The sequence below is a fragment of the Gorilla gorilla genome, chromosome 7 (assembly GCF_029281585.2).
Source record: "Gorilla gorilla gorilla isolate KB3781 chromosome 7, NHGRI_mGorGor1-v2.1_pri, whole genome shotgun sequence".
Taxonomy (NCBI): domain Eukaryota; kingdom Metazoa; phylum Chordata; class Mammalia; order Primates; family Hominidae; genus Gorilla; species Gorilla gorilla.
Genome location: NC_073231.2, coordinates 80,910,700 through 80,923,721, shown reverse-complemented (window position 1 = coordinate 80,923,721; position 13,022 = coordinate 80,910,700). Strand labels below are relative to the sequence as shown.

General features: G+C 37.1%; 1 protein-coding gene across 4 annotated transcripts in view; it reads right to left on the bottom strand.

Annotated features, from left to right (window-relative positions):
• The window catches only part of ZMAT4 (zinc finger matrin-type 4), a 378,251-nt gene that overhangs the window by 46,752 nt on the left and 318,477 nt on the right, over positions 1-13,022 (bottom strand). For 3 of the 4 annotated variants that reach the window (XR_010134997.1, XM_055348042.2, XM_055348045.2), the window contains one exon: positions 4,145-4,241. The exons of the other annotated variant lie outside the window; for it this stretch is intronic. Coding sequence is in view for 2 of the 3 variants with exons in the window: in XM_055348042.2 (XP_055204017.1) it covers positions 4,145-4,241 (97 nt within the window). In the remaining variant the exon portion in view is untranslated. The remainder of the gene's footprint in view (positions 1-4,144; positions 4,242-13,022) is intronic. 4 annotated transcript variants of the gene reach the window in all.

The window sequence follows — 13,022 nt, the reverse complement described above, 5'->3', positions numbered from 1 at the left end:
CAGCCCGGCCAACATGGTGAAACCCTGTACCTACTGAAAATACAAAAATTAGCCAGGCATGATGGTGGATGCCTGTAATCTCAGCTACCTGGGAGGCTGAGACAGGAGAATCGCTTGAACACAGGAGGCAGAAGTTGCAGTGAGCCAAGACTGTGCCATTGCACTCCAGCCTGGGGAACAAGAGTGAAACTCCATCTCAAAAAAGAAAAAAAAGAGATGTCTGTGCTCCCATTTCTGTTGTAGCAGTATTCACAAGAGCCAAAATATGGAATCAACCTAAGTGTCCATCAATAGATGAATGGATAGGGAAAATGTCATCTATATAAAGACATATAATACTATTTAGCCATTAAAAAGAATGAACTCTTTCTATTCATGGAAGCATGGATAAGCCGGGAGGACATTATGTTAAGTGAAATAGCCTGGCACAAAAAGAAGATCCACATCTTCTCACTCATATGAAAGCTAAAAGAGCTGATCTTATAGAAGTAGAGTCAAATCGTGGTTACTAGAGGCTGAGAAGAATAGTGGGAGAGGGGAGAGGAAAATACCGGTTAATAGATACAAAATTCCACCTAGATAAAAGAAACAAGTTTTAGTGTTCTACAAAAATGTATTGCATATTTGCAAATAGCTAGAAGAGAGGATTGTAAATGTTCCCAATATAAAGAAATGATAAATGTTTAGGTGATGAATTTGCTAATTATAAATATATATCAAAATATCACACTAGGTCCCATAAATATGTACAATTATGTATCAATTATAAACAATAATAGATTTTAATTATTATTTAATTTAGTAATTAATTTTAACAATGAAATTATTAAATAATCAAATTTATTCTAGTATCCCAAAACAATAAATTCTTAGGAATAAATCTAAATAAAGATGTTTAAGACCTCTACAAAGAACTCTACAAAACACTATTGAAAGAATTAAAGAAGATATAAACAAACGCTGGTATATACCATGATTACGGATTAGAAAACTCAGTATTTTGAAGGATTTTTTGAGGAAGTTGACAAGCTGATTCTAAAAATTATAGGGAAACGCAAAGAGGAAAGAACAGTGAAGACAGTCTTGAATAAGAAGATACAATTAGAAGATTTACTCTATCAGATATCAAGACACTATAAAACTATAGGAAATAAGTAATGTGACATTAGCATAAAAAAAGAAATATAACACAGACAGAATATAGAGACAGACACACACGTACACATATATGTAAATCACCTGATTTACAAAAAAAGTCTATGATGGTCTTTTCAGTAAATAGTATTGGATTAATTGGTATCTGTATGGAAAAAAATCATGAAACTTAATCTCTCCCTCACACTATGCATAAAATTAACACTAGGTGGATCAAAGACCTATATTTGTAAGGAAAAACAACATATCATAGGAGATTATCTTATCGACCTCAGGATAAGCAGAGAATTCTTAAATAGCACTCAAAAAAATTTAACCATAAAAAAAGACTGATAAATTAGACTTCCTTAAAAATTAGACACTTCTACAACTTACTAAAAAAAATTTGATTTTTATAAACAGACAAAAGAATTGAACGAACATTTATCATTTATTCTCTCTCCTCTCTCTCTCTTTCTCAATCTCAATCTCGATCACAAGCATGCCCGCACATGATATGCAAATTAGGTCTAACGGCAGATAAAACAGGCATGTGAAACAGGACAGTGTAATTATTTTCTTCACAAAGAGAGCAGCTTTGTTCTTTTGAGTTAGAAATGAATAACATCTTATTTATAGGAAAGAAGGCAGCACTATAAGAGATGTTCCCTTCTGAAGTCTTGTGTATTTAAATCACTTCAAGGAAGTGGAACCCTCTTTTCAAAATGCACATACTACTCTCTATTGGCTCCCATTCCAAGCCTAAGTTCGTGGTAACTGAATGACATGGAGTAAGTAGAAACATAAGTCAGACACCACTGTGATCAGTGCTGGCTCTGCCATCTGCTTTCAGGGTGATAGTGGGCAAGTCACTTAACCTCTCTAAGCATTAGTTTTCTCATGTAAGATAACAGGTCAATAATATTAATATTTATCTCAAAGGTAGTTAAGGGAATTAAATGAGATAATAGATGTGAAAATACCTAGCACAGATTCTAGCCCATGAAGTTATATATGTACAGAACAGAGAAGAGAGACATTTTTCTGAATCTGGAGGTACTATCTGTATTAGTTATTTAAATAATTCATACCATTTAAAGTCATTGTTTATCTTTTTCTATGTATTGAGTGATGAATACATGCTCCCAAAAAGTTATCTTTTATTGTTGCAGGTATTTGTGTGTCTGTCTGCACATCAGATACAGGTTAATTCAAATGTGTATGGTGCCTGTAACAAAATGTTACTTAGAGAAATGATGAAAACAGCTTGGGGGGGATGAACAGTATCCGATAATTAATACAAGAACTCTAGTATTCCATAACAAATCAAGGAAAATCTTCTTTTTGAAGAATTATTCCAATAAGAGTCCTCTGGGCGGACCAGAGTAATGCAAGCCATGGAACTGGCTTTTACTCACAAGGCAGAATATTGAGAAGAAAACTGAGAGTCAGTAACTAACTTTGGGTTTAAATTTTCTCACCTGAGCTAGACTCCCTGTGATGTACATCTTTACAATATCTTTGCAAAACAATTTCTTTGCTTGTAATGCTCCATTTCATACTCCTGCTTAGAAAATTGTTACTCATCTTTTGAAATCACATATTCATTTAATCAAAAAAGTGTATAAAGACCCTAAAATATATCTGATGCTGTGCTAGGAAACAAGGATATTGTGTTGAGCAAAATCAGACCATAACCTCATCCTTATGCACCAGCCTCTGCACTAGTGTCCCCTAAAGCTTGCCCTGGATTGCTCCCTCCCCCATGCTTAAAGCTCCGGGTGCACACGTGGCATTAGAGAACAATCTATGGGTTTACACAGCTGTTTCCTCAGCCAGGCAGGGGGAAGAGGAAGGACTCAATGTATTCATCTTTTTTTTTTTTTTTTTTTTTTGAGACGAAGTCTGGAGTGCAGTGGCCTGATCTTGGTTCACTGCAATCTCCACCTCCCGGGTTCAAGAGATCCTCCTGCCTCAGCCTCCTGAGTAGCTGGGACTACAGGCACGTGCCACCATGCCTGGCTCATTTTTTGCACTTTTAGTAGAGACGGGGTTTCACCGTGTTGGCCAGGATGGTCTCTATCTGCTGACCTCCTGATCCGCCCACCTCAGCCTCCCAAAATGCTGGGACTACAGGCATGAGCCACCGCGCCCGGCCTATTCATCTTTTCTTCCCTAGTGCACAACTTGGAGTATGAGACATAGTGGGCTCTCGACAAATGTTTGTTAAATTAACATTCATAATTCATGAGGTCTTGATACAGTCCAATCTGTTAAATGATCCTCCTAATGAATATTAGAGAAATGAAAACAATTATGCTCGGGAAAATTACATCTTTTTGAGACATTCTTTGCTTTTTCATATTTTATTAGCATTTTATTAACAGTCCTAGCAGCTGGTTTAAAAATGTCCGGTGGTTTTTAAAGAGCTGCATAGTATAAATATAGGTGAAATGGTGCCTGGTGAGACTTTCTCAGTTTAAAATTATGAGAATATTTGAAAAAAATGGAATAAGTTTCCATTCACTTGGAAATAGTGAATGTCATTGTATATAAATGTCATTGTATAATAGTGAATAGTCATCGTATATAAATGACTTAATATCCTGGGGGATTTGTTATGTTTCTATAATAATCAACAATATTCATCCAGAAAGGGAAAGTGGTAGAAGACATTCATAGAATTTGTCATCAAAGTTTGGTACATCCTACAAATAAGAATAATATTATTGATTTTAAAACACTTAGCATAGATTTTAATATGTCCTAATTTCATAAAAGTATGCTAAACTGTCCTTGAAAAAATGAAAAAAAGTGATTCTTATTACTCATGCCAAATAAAGGGAAGAAGCCATTCTTCAAGTAAGCATAAATATCATGTGAACTTTGAAGCAAAAGAGATGTAATTTCCACTCTACTTATTTAGAAATAGATGAAATGTTGAGCCTTTAGTCATCTTACTAAAAATTACATCGAAGAAACTGAAGAGTGAAAGCACAAAAGTACCTACTTGGTCTGGTGTTTAGATCCTTTCAGATGGGCATGATACTGTTCTATTGAGTTTAGGGAGACACTGCAGATGGTACATCTGTAATTGCGCCTCAGACCTGTGGACAACAGACAGACCTGGTTAGCTGCATCCAGTCGTCAACCACCTGAAATGAATCCTAGCATCTCCAGAAGTTCAGGGACACATTGTGGGAGATAACTCCTAATCTGCCCCACCAACACTTCAACCCTTCCTTGCAGCGCACAGCCAACAGGTCTCTTAGCAGAAGTGTAATTATGAATATGTTAGAAGCAGCTTATTTCATTTCTGGAAGGCTTAAATTATTAGAGCACCCTTCTTTGAATTGAGGTAAGGTGTTCCTGGGCATTTTATACTCAAACAGAGATGCATTCTATTTTTCTCTAGATCATATAGACATAATACACTGTCATCTCTGCAGTGAAATTTGAGACTCCAGAGAAAAACTCTATACTAATTCCTTTCCACTCTACTCCAATGACAGCATTGAAAATTCAACTTTAGACATCACTCATTTAGGTGTTTCTTCTAGGATTATCTTATAAAATGTAAATACCAGGAGGAGAATAATACATCCATCTGGTTCATGTGAAGTCTTACTTTCCACCAGAATTTAGAAGGCTATCTATTCATTCACTTTTTCATTCATTTAATTAATTCACTAATACAGTATCAACTTTGGGCCAGGTACTAGGGATTCCAAGATGGATAAGATGCTCTTTGCTTTCAGAAGTTTAGTAAAAATCTTGACTGATCTAGAGCCAATTTATGTTAGAAAACAGCTTTAACCAAATAGCCTTAAACATTTGCCACAGAGCTGAGACCCATAATGAAACATATTCCTTCAGCTAGTATGTCCCTTCAGAATAGAGAGAAAAGTAAAGTTGGTCATGATCTGAAACTTTGGATTTTAATTCTGACTCCGGTCATTTCTAGTTTTGTGATCTGGAGGAAGTCATGAAATTTCTAGCCTCAGTTTCTCCATCTACAAGACGAAGACAAGGCTGATCACATCACCAGGTGTTGTAAGAACTAGGTGAATAAGATATTACAATGGCCCGTAATCCCAATGATTTGGGAGGCCGAGGCAGGAGGATAGCTTAAAGCCAGGAGTTCAAGACCAACCTGGGTCACATAGCAATATCTGGTCTCAAAAAAAATATTTTTAAAAGTCAGGCATGGTGGCACACACCTGTAGTCCTAGCTACTCAGGAGGCTGAGAGCCCAGTTCAAGATCACAGTGAGGTATGACAGTGCTACTGCCTGCCTGGATGACAGCCTGGATAACAGAGTGAGGTCTTGTCTCAAAAAAAAAAAAGTGACATATATATACAACGATGTTTAGCAAATGAGTACAAAATTCTGTTCTAGCATTGTAAATGCCAGGACTGAAAGCTGTAGCATTTGTTTTTATCAATGCATAGTATTTAATTTTAACAGGCAAAGTTATTCCTCTTTTCCTGAAAAGAAAATAATGCACTATGCTGGGACAGCTTTGCAACTTGCTACCTGGGTAACTTTATGCAAATTATTTGACCCTTCTGGACTTCTGTTTTCTTACAGTATTGTGGGGAGGGCTGAGTGAGATCTGGCATGTATGTGAGAGTGCCCAGCACATAACAAGTGATCAATATGGGCTTGCTATTTTTACTATTTTGAAGAGATGTTAACATGGAAACACTTTCTGTTTGAGTGTCCAGTTGAAGCCCTACTGGGAAGTCCTAGACACAGATGATAACTATACCCACATTACCAAAATGAGGTAAGAGAGCATCAGTGCAGAACGTCCAGGGGAAGTGGTCACGAACCCGTGCTGACCACTCACCACCAGTACGAAGAAGAGACTGAAGAAGAAAGAAAGAAATGGGTACAGACTTTCTTAAGAGAGAGCTATATTGTACCATGAGTTCCATGTGGGACCGTGGAGTTCTCCCTCACCTTAAGCTTGTGGAGAAGGGATTGCACAGAACTACCTAGAGGGCTTGAGGAGTACCTTCTTGTTACTTGGGAAGTGGTAGATTGGACTCTGTCACCACCTGCAAGATCCAAATGGCTAGAAACTGTGGTTTGTTATCTTCTCTGGTGGCAAAGTATAAAAGGTGACAGAATTGGGCATGGCCTGTGTTCTCAGAGCTTGTCAGAAGAAAGGATATGTGAAAGCTTCTCACAGACTGTGTGTACCCTGTATGAAAGAAGCTGATTTGATGACTTCTTAGATACTACCCAAAAGGGCTGCCTGAAGTTGAGGGCAATGATACTTCAGCAAAAAGGTGCTGGAAGTGTTCACCTGGCTAATCTAGGTGCTTAAAGTGATACCAGAGGAGCTACTTAGCCCGTATTAAGTAATGACAAGTCCGTGAAAAAGTCATGAAATTGTAAACCAAAAGGTATCTGAGACAGGTCTCAATCAATTTCAATTTAGATAATTTATTTTGCCAAATTTAAGGACGCATCTCTGACACAGCCTCAGGAGGTCCTGAGGACATGTGCCCAAAGTGGTCAGGGTACAGTTTGCTCCTATGCACTTTAGGGAGCCACGAGGCATCAATCAATATGTGTAAGATGTACCTTGTTTGGTTTGGTAAGGTGGGACAACTTGAGGCGGGGACTTCCAGGTCATGAGTAGACAAGAGACAAAAGGCTGCATTCTTTTGAGTCCTTGATCGGCCTCCCACTAAATACAGAATTTAGTCTGGCTCAGCGAATGTGCATTTTTACATCAACAGTAGGGTAGAGGAAACAATCATATACGCATTTGTCTCAGGTGAGCCTCAGATGGATGACTTTGAATTCTGTCTGCCCTTTGTCCACGAGGAATTTCCTTGAAGGCAAATTGTGAGGGAGGTGTGTAGCTTTTGAAATTTGTAGCTATCATATTTAGGAAGAAAATGGGAGGCAGGTTTCCCAGCTTGACATTTTGCTTGGCTTAGTGATTTTGGGGTCCTGAGTTTATTTTCCTTTCACAAAAGCATCCTGAGGAGAATCAATTCGCACTTCCTGCCCAGTCAAGCAGTACCCATGCTAGCTTTGCACAGGACCTACCAAGTAAACTTCCATTTCCCTTGCTAGTCTTCCACCTGTGTCCCTCAGCCCTGGAGGAGCCAGAGCAATGTACTGAGGTCAAAGAAGAAAAGCAAAAGCTCCAGGCAGAACAAAGGGAGAAGCCTCCCACACCCTCTTTTCCCGTGTTAAGTAGACAGCACCAAGCAGGACTGAGCTGGAAGAGGGGACAATTAACTTTTATTAAATTTTGGAAATATTTAAAAATTACTGCTCTATCATGGATATACTAATTAAGGAATACAGAATTTATGTATTTACAAGTAGCAAAGGACTCTACTACTTAAAAATAAGTGAAAATTCGTGAAACTTGCCCTAGTTTCTATCTAAAAGTTTGGAAAAAATAACCCCACAAAGACAATTTGAATGAGCTAATGGAGGAAAGAAATAAAGTTTTTTATTTTTTTTTTGACATGGAGTCTCGCTCTGTCACCCAGGCTGGAGTGCAAGTGACATGATCTCAGCTCACTGCAACCTCCGCCTCCCGAGTTCAAGCAATTCTCCTGCCTCAGCCTCCCAAGTAGCTGGGATTACAGGCAAGTGTCACCATGCCCGGCTAATTTTTATATTTTTAGTAGAGACGGAGTTTCACCATGTTGGCCAGGCTGGTCTCAAACGCCAGATCTCAAGTGATCCACCCACCTTGGCCTCCCAAAGTGCTGGGATTACAGGCGTGAGCCACTGCACCAGGCCTAAAGTTACTTTCCGATTGCATCAAATCCAATGAGTCCTGCTCCCTGAATGTCAGTGTCCTTAGAACTGCCCACATCTACAATCTGAACAAAGAGTAGAGTTTCCTGGAGGCGTTCACATTCTTATGGCCCAGTGAGCATTTCAGAGAGACCTCTTTGAAATGTATATAGTAAGCTAGGTGGGTTGGCGTGAGAGCTGGCTTTGTTTTTGTTTTTGTTTCAATCACATAATCAGGTACTGACTCACCTGATTGTTCAATTAAGAGTCCATTTAATTATGAGAAAAGAACAATGAAACCACAAATATCTGGGATGTTCTTAGGAAGCAGCCTAAGAGACTGACAACTTTTCAGGTACAAATGCCAGTTCAGAGATAAAATAGACAAATGTTGAAACCTATTTTCTCAAGCAGTGACTCCCAAACGTCAGAGTGTGGATGCATCCTCCAGTGATCATGATAAAATCTAGATTCCCAGGCAAAACTTCGGGAGATTCTGATACTCTAAGCTTTGGTTTGGGGCTTGGAAATGTACAAGAAGTTTCAGATCATAACCCCCAATCTCACCATACACCTGCACTTTACAAAGAATACTCCCATAAAAATCATACTCCTTTTGGGAACTTAAATTTGTCAGAACAATACTGGACCTTTAAAAAAAAGCTATTCCATAAAAAAGTGCTATAGTTACACTGACTTTCCATTTCACAGGGATTCATGATTCAGTAAGATTACTATGGTCCCCAAACCCAGAGGCTATAACTTATCACTACCAGTGTGTGAGTTTTTAAATGCTTATCCAGGTCTGACCCATTCTCCTCTTCTATGCATGGAATCAGAATACTAAAACCAGCTTCAGGATTTATTCCTTCCAGAGTTCTCCATTAATCTTGTCATAATAAATATTAACTACTATTTATATGGGTCTTCTTCAGGCTACAGGCTAATCAAAGTTCTCATAACAAATAGAGGTTCAGCTTGCAACAGGCATAAATATTTATGTTTAAAAATGGGCATTTTTAAGAACTCCAACAAATCTAAAACATATTCTGATCTGTTGCTTTCCATAACAGTTCTCACGCTCTGCAGCCAGAGGCGTGGGCAGGAAATATTTGGCACTTTATTGCGATGCAAACTACAGGGACTATAAATTGGAAAGGCAGTGCATATAAACAAGAACAAAGACAGAGAAGGGGCAGAGGAGACCTCCCCCATGCATGACACAGCGTCCTTGGTGGGAACTGTGCTTTATTAATGCACAGTTGAAATCCTAATAACTTTGGTATTATATGAGTCTTCTTTTCCTTAGAGAACCAGAACATCTTATTAAACCAAAAAATGCTAACTTCCTTGTTCAATTCATTTTCAGCACAACACCATATTAAGAGTATCCTAAAATTTCTGCCGACCTAAAGGCTATTTCTGCAGGATTGCCTAATATGTGTTAGAAAAACATAGTTCCTACCTGCAAGGACCTGTCAGACAATCCAGTTGGAGACAGAAAACAGATACAGAAGTAGCAACAATTCAAGGTAGACCATTAAAAGTATTACAATGAGGATGAAGTGAAACGTTATAGGAGCTAGAGGAGAGGAGATTGTTTCTAACTCAGAGGATCTGGAAAAGCTCCTTGAAGATGCATCACTTTTGTATTTATATTTCCTAGCACAGTGTTGGTTAAACATATGGTCCTGGAGACTTCAGCAGCACATGACAACTCAATATGTCTTTTCAAGTCTAGCAAAGCTAGAAGTCCCTATGACTTCATTTGTATCCATTCTACTTTAGAGACATATCATTGAGCCTTTATTACGGTGTGAGATATTTTGCTGAATGCTATGAATATGGGAGAGAATAAGACAGAGTACATTTTCTTATAGAGCTAATCAGGGAAAAAGACAAGAAACAAGTAAACAAATTAAAAAATATAATTAAAGTTTGTGAACGTGTTGCACAGGATATAAGCAGGATAATGAGGGAGAAAGTAAGTGGGAAGAAGAGTGATTTGGGATAGTATGGTCAACAGAGTTCTCGGAGAAGTGTGAAATGGAACCAGACAATGCTGATTAGTCTGAGATGTGAAGAGGAGGGTAAAGAGCTATCCAGGGGTAGCAAACAGCAAGCATAGAGGCCCAGAGTGGAAATGGGCCTGAACTGCTCAAGGAACAAAAAGTGATAAAAGAAAAAAAAACAAAAAAAAGGAAAAACAAACAGAAAACACCTGTTCACTCAGAATTCTATTTCTAGCAAAAATGTCTGTCAAAATTGAAGGTAGGCTAAGAATATTCTCAATGAACAAAAATAAAATGAATAGTTTTCCAGCAAACCAGTACTACGGAAATGCTATATAGAGGTCTTCTGGTGGAGGGGAAATGCAACCAGACTTAGACTATGGGGAAAAAAAAGAAAAATCTCAGAAATTATTAATATGTGGGTATCTATCTTTTAAAATTCCTCTTGACTTATTTGAAGGAAGCAAACAATTTAAGCAAAAATTAAAACACTGTATTGTGTATTATGCTGTTTATAATGTACAGGCATGTAAAATCTATGACAACAGCAGCTCAAGAATGGCTCAGAGTAGAACAATATTGTTGAAAGACTATTATATTTTATATGAAATGGAGCAGTGATAATTTAAGGTTGTATACTATAATCACTTAGAGCAACAAATAAGCAAATACAAAGAAAGAAAGCTAAAAAATATAGAGAAAATAAAATGGAATAATAAAAAGTATTAGATTAAGCCAAAATAAGGCAGAAAAGAAGGAATAGCAAAACAGAAAATGGAAGAAACAAATAGAAAACAAATAGCAAAATTATGGAGCTAAAGTCAACCATATTAATAATTACATTACATATAAATGAATTAAATAGTCAAAAGGCCAAAACTATCAGACTAGACAAAAAGCAAGATCAAATATACACTGAATTTAAAGGATGCACTTCGAACACTTATAGGTTGAAAGTAAAAGGATAGAAAAAGACATCCTATGAAAATAAGTTTAAGAAAGTAGAAGTGTCTGTATTAATATTAGACAAAATAGATGTCATGACAAGAAGTTTTTAACAGAGATTAAGAAAATATTTTATAATGATAAAAGAAGAAATTCATCAGGAGAACCTAATAGTTCTAAATACAATTTAGCCAATAACAAAGCTTAAGAATGCCTTCCAATGCACATCAATAATAACATTGACTATATATTTAAACGTAAAAACCAAAACTATAAAAACATAAAAACATGAAATATCTTCTAGAAAAATATAAAATAATATCTTCACGAAATTAGAACAGGCACAGATTTCTTAGGAAACAAAATGTATTGACTGTTACAAAGTGACAAATTAGATTTTATAAAAAGCAAAAGCTTCTGTCTGTAAAAGAGACCATTAGGAAAACAAAAAGATAAGACAGTGCCGGGGGGAAAAATATTTGTAACACATGTATCTGATACAGAACTTGTATCCAGAATATATAATTAACTCCTACAACTCAATAATAAAAATACAATCTAATTTTTTAAAAGGGCAAAATAATTTATTACATGTATCATAAAAGAAGACATAAAAATGACCAATACGCACATGAAAAGGTGCTCAACATCATGTGTCATCAGGGAAATACAAATTAAAAGAACAATTAAATACTATTGCATACCCACCATGAATGCTAACATCAAATTAAAACAATACCAGATGTAAATGACCACATGGAACAACTAGAATTTGACACATTCTTGAGGGGATTACAAAATGGAACAAATAATTTGGAAAATGGATTGATAGTACTTAATAAAGTTAAACATATATCTACCTTATGACAAGAAATGTCTAGCAGTAGAAATTCTACTCCTAGATATTTACCTAAAAGGAGCAAATACTTAGTGTTAAAAAAAGATTTTTACAAGAATGTTTCTAGCAACTTTATTCACAATAGCCAAAACCTCAAAACAACCCCAATGCCCATCAACACAACAATTGATCGTAACACTCAAAGAAATATTTACATATGTTCTGCATTATAATGTTCACTAAAGCTGGAACTATTTTGAAAGATGATTAATAATACAAAGGTAGAAACAATAAGGTCTTTGTTTTTGTGTAATTTCTTTCTCTTCCACTTCTGATACATCCATTAATCAAACTGTCTTGCACATGGATTTGTCATCTTTGAGCAGAAGAAAAATAGCTAATACCGATATATGCCATATATAAGCACGGATGTGCTTACTTTACCCATTTTCCCATTTACTCGTTTACTCTTTGCAACACTCTGTGGGTAAATACTATTGTTATACTGATTTAACAGAGAGGAAACTGAGGTATGGAGACTTACTCAAAACCATCTAGCTAGTGGGAGACAGAGTTGGGTTTTGAACCCACACATTCTGGCTGTAGAGTCTATACTCCTCCCACTGTGAATATGGCCTCCTATGACATGGACTAGAAGTAGAATCAAGGAAGTATGAAAAGCTCTTTCAATATCATCTGGTCCGGTATTCTCATATCTGCCCACCTGACAAGTGAGAATCATGTAGGAGTTGTTAAAAACACAAATTCCAGCCTTATCCTAGATGATTATGATTCAGTAAATCTACATTGGTACCTAGAAATCTATATATTTTTAAAGCTTAAAGGTTTGAAGAAACCATTGGTCCCTCCAAACTCCATAGGGTTTGTAGGAATTTGTTAAATCGTTGACAAGCAGAATTGATTTTTGTAACTGCCCTAATACCATTGGTGACATGAAACATCTTACACTTAGAGACCTTCCTTCCTTCTTCCTTCTTCCTTTCCTTTTTCTTTCTTTCTTTCTTTCTTTCCTTTCTTTTTTATTTCCTTCCCTTCCTTTCTTCTTTCTTTCCTTTCCTCCTCTCTCTCCCTTCCCCTTCCCTTTCCCCTTCCCTTCTTTTCCCTTCTTCCTCCCTCCCTCCCTCCCTCCCTCCCTTCCTCCCTCCCTCCCTTCCTTCCTTCCTTCCTTCCCTTCCTTTTTAGATGAGGACTTGCTCTGCACGCAGGATAGAATACAGTGGCATGATTGTAGTTCACTGCAGCCTCGAACTCCAGGGCTCAAGCATGACTCCTCCCTCAGCCTCCTTAGTATTCT